The 12,450-nt window shown below is 37.1% G+C and overlaps 1 protein-coding gene across 7 annotated transcripts in view; it reads right to left on the minus strand.

Annotated features, from left to right (window-relative positions):
- The window catches only part of STXBP4 (syntaxin binding protein 4), a 237,951-nt gene that overhangs the window by 97,004 nt on the left and 128,497 nt on the right, over window positions 1-12,450 (minus strand). For 3 of the 7 annotated variants that reach the window (XM_011365020.2, XM_011365017.2, XM_011365018.2), the window contains one exon: window positions 2,531-7,786. The exons of the other annotated variants lie outside the window; for them this stretch is intronic. In XM_011365020.2, coding sequence (XP_011363322.1) covers window positions 7,672-7,786 — 115 coding nt within the window. In that variant the 3' untranslated portion in view covers window positions 2,531-7,671. Of the gene's footprint in view, window positions 1-2,530; window positions 7,787-12,450 lie in introns of those variants that run through there. 7 annotated transcript variants of the gene reach the window in all.

A 12,450-nucleotide genomic window follows, 5' to 3' on the forward strand; every position in this document is an offset into this window, starting at 1 on the left:
TAAAATGTATTCTGTAAACATTTATTAAATATTATTATGCCGTGTCTTATGCAAGAAATGAAAAATAATACATAGACTCTGAATTACAGGGGGCTTGAAGTCTAATAGGAGAGAGACACCTCCCTTTCCTGGCCAAATTAGATGCAAATATAGTGTGAGACAGGCTTTAGTAAGAGGTGTGCAGGGATGGAGGCTGAGGTAGGATTTTAGAATGTAGCTCCTCCCAGTTAACCATCTCGCCCTCCAGAGTTCTGGATAAAAACACCCCAATGCAACAGTACAAGTAAGAAACTAGACTATCTGAGCCAGTTGCCTATCTTCCCATTTCCCTCCCAGCTCCACCTGATTTACTAGCTTAGCTACTGATGTTGAGTGGGACAGACACAGCGGGAGAGACTAGTAGTTGGCTTTAACCAGACTTTTGTTACCACATGAAGAGAGAACGCACAAAAGAGAAAACAGAACCAAATTTCAAGCCATTAAGACTCAGTAATCCAGCTCACTAGATAAAAATAAATTAGCAAATATATGTAGTAACCTAGTGCAGTGCATTTCTGGATAAACAGGTCAGCAACACCTTTTGGGATGGAAGTTCTTGCTCCACCACTCCAGAGTTGGGAAGAGGGTCTGCGCATGTAGGAAAAAAAATGCAGAGGTGGCATCTTAGAGAGCCAGTGCTGGGCATGGGGAAGAGAGTGTGTCAAGATCTTCACAGAAGAGTTGAATCAAGAATGATGTCTTGAAGGAGAAGAAATCTGATGATGTAATGAAGCAGAAGTTCCTGAGATGGAGAGAACAAACAGTCTGTTTGAATGATTGTTGGGGATGAAAAATGAGGCTGGAGAGAAAGCAGAAGAGGTCAGACAATGGCAAGTGCTAGGGAACTACTGAAGAGTAGCAAGAAGGCAACAGAATCAAATTTGTGTTTTAGAAAGATAATTCTGATGGAAATATGGTGGATAGATCGATGAGGACAGGGGTGGTAGAGAGGGAGGAAGTTATATTGCCTACAGCACAATTATCCAGAATATAAATGAGAAAAATACGAAAAACAAGTAGGTAGTGTTTGCACGGAACAGAGAAAAGGGAATGTATTTAAGAAATGTTCTAGAAACAGAACATGTAAGTCACTGGGAGTCCAGAGGCCAGAAGTGTTAGTCTAAAGCAGCTCCCTCCATGAGGAAGGAAACATCAGGAGTAGGGAATAAATGATCCAGACCAACAGGGAATAAATGATCCAGACCAACACTAATCTTGGACAGCCTGCAGTTCCTTTCACTTTTTGCAGTCACTGCTGAACTCTGGGATGCTCATCTAGTACAAAGTCACTCTGGGTTTGGAGGGTCTGATGTCACTGTCCAAACTGAGTTTCAATAAGAAGACATGGGGATCCAATTAAAAAAAAATCCTCACTCGAGACCAGAGGGTCTTCCTGCTACTCCTACAGTTCTTTTGGGCTCATGGAAATCGATGTGATTTTCTAATTTGCACATTGGGCTGGAGGATCACTGAAGCTGTCCAAGGCCCATCTCCCTAGACATACCATACAATCATTTCCATCCTAGGGTACAATGAAGAATGTGTCTCTACTGCTCTCAGAACTAACAAATATAACTGGGATTTTGCTGCTGCCAGGAAGGTGGCTCCAGGAGCTGTGGCCCACGACCCTCTCTCTGAACCCCATTAACATTTTTGTCTCTCTTCCTTTCCAGTCAGGGGAATTATTTTCCAGACAGGGAGTAGGAAAGCCTTGTTCTTCCTCATTATGTGGCCTCTCAAATCTTTGATCTAAATCATGCATTCTTTCCAGTTCCCTAAGGAGCCAGAGTTTTGAAACTCAGAGAGGATGTATTCCTCTGCTTTCTGCTGTCACACCTCTTTTCTTGAGGCAATGAACATTTAATGGCCTAGAAGTTTAAATATGGGATAAAAACGGGGAGAAAGAAATAAATGGAAAAGCTTTGGCTGATTTATGTTAAAAGTCTTTTGTGTAAAATATAATGACATTGGGGCTAGGATCACAAAGTCTGTTTTGCATTGCTTCCCTGGTACTTAGCAAAGTGTCGGGCATCTAGCAGTACTTGGTAAGTGTTTAAAATGAATAAATGAATACAAAGGCATGAGAGTTAAGCTGGATACTAAGTCTTAGCTATGGACCGAACATTACGCCTTCAACTGGGCAAGTATGCATTGAACACCTACGATGTGACAGGCACTGTGCTAGGTCCTGAAGATACAATAGTGAACAAGACAGAGAAATCCCTGCTTCCATGGAGTTTACTCCTATTATCACTCCTATTATTAATAAGATAAACAAAATATTATTACAAATTGATAAATAATGTGAAAGAAATAAACAGGGCGGTGATAAAAAGGAATTTGGTGGTGAGGGAATGGGAATGGGGGGGGGGGCGGTCCAAGCTATTAATATGACTGCACTTTCCCTCAGATGCCCCACCACAAGAGTAAAACTCAAATAAAAAGTTAACCGAAGTAGTCAAATGTAAAAAACTCAAGTGAAGAAGGTGAATACAGAATTGCATTTAATATTTACATAATCATCATGCAGGTACAATGAAACTTTATGTGGATAGTTGTGGTTAAAACATCTTGGGTATTTTATTTCTAAAGTTAAGCTCCATAGGCATAGTCTGTTTAAAGTTCTTTTCATCATCTCCAAAGTTATACGTAGTAGAGTACATCAGTTTTAGTAGAGTTTTAAAGTTAGCTCAGTTCTTTCTGTTCTATAAATTGTAAAATTCAGGTTTGCTGACCCTTGAAAAAATTGCATTGTACTTAGCAGAGAAAATAAAAATGTCCCGTTTCCCCCTAAAGAATAATATTTTCTAATTTTGAAAACATTTTATGAAAGTATCATTTGACTCTATATTTTTACAGCTGCTTTGCATTTATTATTGGAGAGGTCCTTCATACAGTATGTTTCTTTTCATTTCTAGTCAAGGGGTGTTGTTAATATTATTTTGGAATTATTTAAGTTTCAGAGAGTGATAAAGGGCCTCTCTTCAAGGGGTTCTTACTAAACAAACCCCTAACTTCTTACTCCTTTCAGGAAAAAATAAAAGATTTTTGCAAGAAAAGAAAACAAAAAAGAAAGAAAAGAAAGGAAAAAGGTTTTAGATTCTGAGCTTCTTGATTTGGGAACCAGTACCACTTAGTGTGGTCACTTCACAGCCTTGCATCTTGTCTGGCTGGCATTGAGCAGGTGCTCAGGAAATGGTTGCTGAATTGAACTGATTTGGAAAGAGGCAGGGTATTACTATCCTCCTTATACAGATGGGGAAACTGAGGCTCAAAAAACTTGTAGGTCAGTTTGCATTGTGCCTTGTACTTTTCAAAGGGCTCTCACTTAAAAGTTGGTCCTCATCACAGTTATACATAAAGTAGGAAAGGTCAATATTTTCAGGTAAAAAGCTGAGAGCACTAATGTGTTTGACAGTGAATTCATCACTGCCAGACTCCTCTCTACACAGCGAGTCAGTCTCTGCTGCTGCAGGACAATTAACTGAAACCTAATAATGAAAAAGTTCAGGTCCTTAGGCAATGATGAAAGAAGGTTACTTTTCTGAAGACAAAAACAACTGGAAACATTATTGGCAGTCTTAGGACCAAAACAAGTCCTGTAATATAAAGAAAAGAGGCTGTTATATACTATTGGTGGTAATGTAAATTGGTTCTATTTTTTCGGAGGAAAATTTATGAATACCTACCAAAATTAGAATGAGCATATCTGTGACATAGCAATTTACCGTCATGAATGTATTCCCACTATAGACATGTTGGCACAAGACAGGTATATGAGGAAAAGGATTTAATGAATATAAAAATTTAAATATAAGAAGTTTTACTGTGACATTGCTAGTAACAGAAGAAAACTTTGAACAGCCTAAGTGTCCATAGACAGATTGCTGGCTACAGAAATTATGAGTTATTTGGGTAGTATTTTATGCAGACATTTGAAATAAAACGTTAACCTATGTATTCACATAAAAAAAATAATGACCACGGTATATTAAGTCAAAAGAAAGCTGCTTAATAGTATGACTTCCTTAAAGTGAAAATTCTCATCAAATATTAGTGATTAATATTAGCTATCTCTGGAAACTGAGATGGGCTATATTTTTTTCTTTTTCTTTTTTTACTTTTTTCAATGCTATACTACTTGATTTTTAAATAGAAATAGATGTTTTTAAAGTTCAAAAATTTAAGAGGAGCTGCTCAATTCTGGCCACCTGAGGAGCTTTCTACTCTCTACCGACAATAAGCAGAACCCAGGAAGTGGCAAGCTAATTGGCTGACTTCACCATAGTGCCGAACACAGCGCTTCCTTGGCTCACTGCTGGTGCTCAGGAAATATTCTGAGAATTTATAAAGATGGCAAAACCTGGTTGCTCTTTAGTATAAGATGGAAGGACAATAGAACACTGAGAACATTGTTCTAACCCTAAAACTGGAGTTAGTAGGTCAATGGAGAAGAGTTTACAGTGACCATGTTGATAAGGTTGATTTATATTTAAGAAAGATTAGCTATGTAAATGTCAACGCACCAAATCATAACTTGGGGTTTGTTCTGCAATGGAAAAAAATTCTTAATGAGTCCCCACCATATATTTCTTTGAGCATCTCTTAGGGCATTTATCTGTTGGTTTAGAGGCCACAGAAGCAAAAAGAGGAAGGGATTTCAGAGACTGCTCAAATGGTTCCAGCCAATTCAGATGCTGAACATCCTCAGCAACATTCCTATAGCAAGGAGTTCAGATTGACTGAACGCCACCTGGAACAGGGCTTACACATTCTCCTGGGAAATTCTTTCCTGAGCACTAACTACCAGAAAGTTCCTTATTTCATTGCACCGGAACCTGCCTCTTTGTAAAATTAACCCACAGATCCCAGCTCCGCCCTTAGAATCACACACAATGAAATCTAATTTCTGCACAGAACTGGCTCTGTGGGACCTGCCTTAAACCCAGCTTCTACACGTAGGTGCTGTGTGACTGTAAAGCAAAGATTAGCAACTCTCTCTAAACCTAAGTTTCTCCTTCACAAAATAAGGTAATTATAATTCCTGCCTCATGGGTTGTTTTAAGACGATAATGAAATAACATACGTAAACTGCTAATCATAATGTATGGCACAAAATGCTTAATAAATATTACAGTTTTTATAGGCCTTTTTCATTAGGTATTTGACAGAAGCAGAGAGTAAAGTGGCACAAAATAGCAAAGTTAACATATGAGGTGTCTGTCAGTGAAATGTGTGCCCGAGGACCTTGATCTCAAGTGACTCTAGCATCTCCTTCGTGTTTCCTCACTAGAAACAAATGAGAAAAACACTCTCAGAATGGGGAAGGAAATTTCATACCATTAATTTGGCAACAACGAAAAGTCTGTACTTTCACAATTATACATACGAACTTATAAAAGTAACTTCAGGTGTTTGAGAATCTCACCTCTGGGGGATACAAGGAAGGAGCTCCCTCAGGGGCTTCTCTTAAAACTTGTCTTGTTAAAGCTTCCTAATATTCAACGAGCTGTCAGGTGAAACACAAGTCTTCTCCAGCCATTCTGAAACTTTTCTCAGGGCTAATGGGTGACTACCAGTCTGATGTGACCTTGTTATTTAATTCAAGACATAAATTATAAATCCTACATATCGTCAGAAATGTATGGATGAACACAATGTATACATATATTTATGAGAGACATCTATATTATATGCTATATGAAATTTAATAGACCAGGAGACTTAGGATCTAGGTCGAATCTTGCCCTGGCCACTAACTGTCTCACTGTATAAACAGTTAGGACTGATGATTCTTACTCTACATCGTGAGGAGCCCAGGTTTGCACAGCAGTGCTGGGGGCTGCTTTCATTGGGCTCCAGGCCTTCAATATATATATATTTAAATCTGTTAATATATATTGGGATTCTGCATAAGAAGTCATTTAAAAAATGAGTCGTTTTCAGCAGAAAATGTTTGTAAATCACTGAATCTGATGATCCCCAAGGTTCCTCAAAGTTCTGTGTTGTTTTCCTATTTGTACTTCAGAGGCGGGGAGAGAAGGAGAGCAAGAGAAGGGAGGGAAGAGGAGAGGAGGATAAGAAGAAGAAGAGGAGGAATTTTAGTGATGGGCCGGGAGAGAGAAAAGAATAGGCCAGAGTGACACACGATGGCTTCCCAGTGTTACCAGGTGTGGTTTTGGAACAGGGATTCTGATGAATGACTCTTACTTTCTAAGTATATCACCTAAAAATAAAACTTTGGATAAGAATAAGTGCCTTTTTATTATTCAGTTGGTACCTAACGCCCAGGACATTTAAAATGATGTTCTCCCCATTCCACCCTCCCATTTCTCAGCTCCAGGCTTTAATCATTAAACTGAGAGAAAATCTTTAGCACTCCAAGTCAATGGCTTATTACTAAAAGAAACTGTCTAGTAACATCCTTACTGTAAAATAAAATAAGATCAAAAGTATAATTAATTTGAAGGGTGATATCAGCAATAATGAGGCCAGCCTTGGACTCATAGCAGAAGAGTTCAAGGATGTCTCTCCTTTAATAGCAGAGGAGAGTCTGGGTGCCCCTCTTCTCATCACCTCTCCTCAACTGCTCCTTCTGGCAAGGGCAACCTAAGCAGGGAGATTCCCTGATGTGAGCCAACCCTTTTACTTTGGGAGAATGCGAGCAGCTGCAAGAAGCCCGTTGAAACATCACAAAACCATGCTCTTACCTGGGGAGGGTTTGGGGGTGAAGAAGGGGGTTGGGTTTATAGGAGAACAGTGGGGTTATGTGGGGGTCATGTTTAACTCAAGGTGCCTTCTGAATCTCTGCGGCCACCGGAGTGCACAGCTGTGGAGCTCAGCTGCATCAACAGAGCCACGGTGCCCTGCGTGCTGGGCTGTAACCTCCCTCTGCTGGGACAGCAGGGTGCAGTGGAAAGAGGCCTGGGCGTGGAATCAGAAGATTTAGGTATGGGTTTCGGCTCCAGGACAAGGCGCCTCATTTCTCTGAACCACTATTTCCCTAACTGAAAAACAAGAATAGAAATTACCCACTGGATGTGCCTCACAGGCGTGTTATATGGTTTAAATAAAACAGGGTCTGAAAAGCATTATGTAAATTAGAAAGCCCCATAAAAATGCAGACTGTATTCAGTAGCCTGTGAGATAGCTGTCTAACTGTGATCTTTAAAAAACACCAACAGCTTTCTTAAATCACTTTCCTATGATACAAATATAAAAGGTTGGTGAATTATCAAATAAATGAAGTGTTTCACTATGTTCATATAATTTTACAACGTCTTAGTTATAAAAATCATATCAGATGCACTATAAAGAATTGTATATAAAATTACAAATATCTAATTACATATGAAAAAGTATACATGATACAAAAAACTAGTTACATATGATTTCAAAAAAATATGACTAGATTATTCTTAAAGAACTACTATAGTGGCAAATGATCTCGTGAATAAATGTATACAGTTATATCAAAAAGTTTTACAAAAATAGGCTAAATCCAGAGTCTCCATTGTCACAACTTCAATAAATAGTATGTTTTACTCCTATTTTAGACCATTGAGTCTCAGAGTCATCTGCGTGGACTGAGATGCTAGAAGACCATGGCACTCAACCTCCTACAGAAAACTATTAACTCTTCTGGTCAGGAAGTTCTCTGGAGCAATCCTCTTCATTCTCCTCTGAGCAAGACAGGTTCAGTGCACTCATCACAGGATGGATCCAGGATGTAGTCTGTGTTACGTGACTTGAGAAGAACAAGGAACGCAATTACAATCTGGAAGACTGTCCTTCTACCCATCCATGCAAGTACGATCCTAGTGACATTTTCTACCCTACGGCAGTAAGCAACTGGAACTGGATCCAATTGTTTCAATAAGTTTTAGACATGTTTTAAAGTTCAACAAAAAACATTTCATTTTTTCTTCTTTGGTAAAAAGAAATGCAAGAGAATTCTTCACCTTTGATTCCTCTCTTTTCCTTACCTGACATCCGTTCAGTCAGCAAGTCCTGTGACTGTCTTGCTGTAACATCTCTGGAATCTCCTCCTTCCTCTCCCTTTTCAATGCTATAGCCTGGGTCACTGAAATTGCTTGTCTCTCTGCCTCTGTTCTAGCTCTTTTCTAATTCAGGCTCCACTACAGTCAAGAGATCTTCCTAAAGACAAATCAGATACTGTTGCTCACTTGCTAAAAATTCAGTGCAAACCAATGTTTTCTCGATCAAATACATACTCTACAGTAAAATATACCTTGTTTTGTTTTGTTTTTTTTTAACCTGCTTCAACAGTACTTTTTTCTCTGCTACTATCTTCTTCCCACATTGTTAATCTAGTTAACTCATACTAATTGTAAAGAACCAGATCTTCCTCTAGATTCTTCCAATCTGTGCTCATGGTCTTATCTCTAATTATGTTATATTATAAATACCTATTATTTTTAGGCCTTCTTACTACATATAAAGCTCCTTAAGGGAAGTAACTATGCTGGATTTATGGTACCTAACATGTTCTCAAAACAAATGACTAGACACTTCAGGGAAGAACACAAACAGAGGTAAGGACAAACACGAGATACAGGGCATGCTCAGGTAGTGGTGAAACATCACAAAGCTTGTTTCTCAGACCTAGTACCCAACTCCCAGCCTTCAGACAGATGAATCTGATAAACCCACCACTATCTGCCTGGCTCCTGAGTTTGGACAGGCAGCTTCTGAAATTAGGATGATTTGTTTCTTCTCCTTGGACATTCTTTCTAGCCTTGATTGACTCCACTGACCTCATCCATCCTAGCACAGTTTGTCCTGCCCCAACCTATTCAAATTCAACCTCAGAAGCAGCATCATATCTTACAGCAGTTCTTTTGAGGACTGGCACTTATGAGAATCAAATAAGATTGAGGATCTGAATGAAAGTATCTCCTACACTACAGGGTAACATTTTTCAAAGTGTATTCCAAGGGTTTTAAATAAATGTTATGTGAAGAGGGAATTCTACGGTCAAAGTCTGAGATACACTAGGTTTAACATAGTTAAGTAGGTTTCTTTACTGTAGTATTTCCCAGAGCCTTAAATATACTACTGTGTTCTATGACTCTCCAAGAGTATGTGATATTCCTCAAACTAACATGTCCCTACTCACATAGGGCTAGTGTTCTGCAGAGCCCAATTTGGGAATTATCACAAAATTGCACTTGCTTTATTGGCTGTTGATGACAATAACTGAAAATGTTGGACTTAGTACAAATGGTTGCTTTCACTGTCATTATTGGATTTGGTTGGTTTCCAATCCTATACTCTTAAATTCTGTCCATACCCTTTTATACAAATTGTTCCACTTCTCTGTTTAAGTATTAAAAATGCATCTTTCTATGGAAGAAGATCACTGATAGTTTCACCATTAGGTAAGAATCAAGGTGAAGGTGGTAAGGCCCGGACTTCAGACATCTTCATAGTTTTAGAAGCTCAGAGTGCAGTTAAGTGGTACAAAGAATCATTATTCTCTTCACAGTAATCCATGTTACTATTATCTCTAAAACAATTTAATGGAATTTCTAATTATGGAGGCTAAACCTACTAAAGCATTTGTCTCTGCACAGGTTAACTTCATTTCAAGGCCTTTATAAAGCTGGAAAGCTGCCTAAATTGAAAGTGGTTTTAAATAAATACTAATGAGTATAACATAAGTGGGCTAAAATGCTACTGCAAGGTGAAATGAGGACACATTATTTTATACAAAATACATGTTTAAAACTAAAAAGGTAAAAGCCTGATGAGACAGTTTTTCTAATTTTAAAATTTTGGTATATATACTTTAATGTTTATCAGCACATTTACAATGTTATTCCAAAAGAGACTTTAAATTATTACAAATACTCTCTCCTCTACAATGTTCCCTAATTGGGGAGGGTGGAAAGGAAGAAAAACAGGAATGATTACCTGAAGGATAAGTGCATGCTTTCCTCTTTGACTTTAAAAAATAATATTCTCATGCTTGAAATATTATAATTGCCCATATGTGAATATTCCATTAAACTGATCATTTAAAATAATCAAAAGCAAATTGTCTAAGAAAAATATGTAGTTATAGATTCCGAACAATGAATATTAGAAAGTTCCACCAGAAAGTCATCCTTGCCAATAACTTTCATTAAGCACTTTTAAGCAATAAGACAATATCTGATCTTACTCCAAATACAAATATAATACCATAAATTATTAATTAATTAATCTTATGTTCACAATATGCTTTTCTGTACATTTAAAAAAAATCCTAAATACCAAACATGCAATTACAACAGCTACTGACTAGAAAAAAATCAAACTTAAGCAACAGGGGAATAGTGTTCTATAGTTCAAGTCCACATTTCACTTCTGGTCTTTTGGAAAAACATCCAGAGCCAATGCTTCTAAAACTCAGGTGATGCATGTAAAGTGCCTGGCAATGAGTATATAGTCAATAAATGATCATGGCTAGCTTTATTGATAATTAGGGCTTTCTGATTTTTGTAAGAGAAACTTGGAATTGTTCTTATGATGCTAGAATGAGGCATTTGTCTGTATACCATTCGATTTTATGTGATAGTGAGCACTGTAACCGAAGAGCTTTGACATAATCAGTATGATGAGATAATCCCAGATTTACTGAGTTGGAGAACATTCTAGTATTAGAAATATTTCCTCTCTGATTTGTGTGCTTGGCAATTCAACTGAGAAAGAGAATAAATCAGCCTTGTTGATTCTGTTTAATTAATAAAGACCCCATAGTTCATATAGTGAGATGCTGCAACTTAGTATGAAAAATTCAGAGGTCTTGAAAATAAATGAGGCTGACTATGAAACATAAAAATCTTCCATTTTTGAACATACTACCTCTGGCAAATGTTCCTGCAGAGACTGCATCTGACCTGACTTGGGGAACAATCAACAGCAGTTGAGATTTGAATATCTAAATATTTAGCTATCTGAATATCTAAAAAGCATAATACTACTCGCCTCTGAATAACTGCCAAATCTGTTATTGGGAAACATTAATATTTGATTTGGAAAGATGACAGTGTCGAGTTTTTTTCTTTTATAACAGTAAACTGAAAGACATATTTTAGAGCTTTTTAAATAAAAAACCTAAGAGAACATGTTTTATTTTATTGGCAAAAGAACAGTAAGCGAATTATTTAAATTTCATTATAATTACTCTTCTTATGTTTCTTACCTCCTAGCATGCACAATGCTTTCTTTCAAAATAAAAATATAGGATAGCAGGTTAAGATAATAGTGGTATAAAGATAAAAAAGTGGTCTAGTTTTGTAAAAATTCATTCTTATAACCATCTGTGATGATGAAAGAGGTCTTTTTGTTAATCTTTCATTGTAGATAGCACTATTTGTATAGTATTGTAAATTTAGCAGGATTCAAAGTATTATTTGATCATGTTTAAGATAATGCTGTAGAATAATGAGCCAAAGTAATTAACTTCCAATGTCCTTTTTTTGGAGGGTGGGCATGTAATCTTATGTATATAACATTCATATGAACCAGAAAACAAGAACAAATAAGAAAATATATGTTAATTCAATCTGTTTCTGGCACCAGTAACTTGAAAACACTGGAAAATTTTACAATTGTCCATAAACTACAAGTAGTAATGACAATAAAAGATTTATACTTAAAAAAATAATCCCAATTGAAAATAAATTAGAAGGTAAGAACATCAAGTGAATCATGTCAATAAAATTATAAAAAGTCACCAAGCCATGAGGCAGCATGTAATCTTTTCAGGTACTGATTATGAGAATGACTACAGATTAGTAATACGAAGTATCCATTCCAAATGTGTGTAAGAGAAAATTACAGGCAGTTTGTTCCCACTGATATACAAAGCTTCCCCTTTCTTACATAATTTTGGAAATATACTCCTAAAGTCAAAATGAATATTTCTAATAACACTATGAGCATTTTGTAGTAAGGCATTTGGAAATCAAGTGAGGCTTGGATCGAATACTAGCAGAATCCCATACAAATCCTTTACAGTTTTGAAAACAAATTTTATTTTTATTATATATTTATGGTACTTTTTACAAAAAAAATACATCAGATATCTTTTGCAATTTTAAAAATCCAATCAGTCGTGCACTGCTTAATGACGGGGATAAATTCTGAGAAAGGCACTGTTAGGTGATTTTGTCATTGCGTGAACATCATAGAGTGCACTTACACACACCTAGATGGTATAGCCTACTGCTCACCTTGGCTACATGATATAGTCTATCGCTCCTGGGCTACAAGCCTATACAGCATGCTACTGTACAGAACAACACAAGATCAAGAGAACATGATGTAATCAAGAGACGTGGTAAACGTGAGACGGATGAGCCTGCTGCCGGAGTAACACGACGCAGAGTTTTACAGCAAACC

The sequence above is a fragment of the Pteropus vampyrus genome, unplaced genomic scaffold, assembly GCF_000151845.1.
Source record: "Pteropus vampyrus isolate Shadow unplaced genomic scaffold, Pvam_2.0 Scaffold104, whole genome shotgun sequence".
Classification (NCBI taxonomy): Eukaryota; Metazoa; Chordata; class Mammalia; order Chiroptera; family Pteropodidae; genus Pteropus; species Pteropus vampyrus.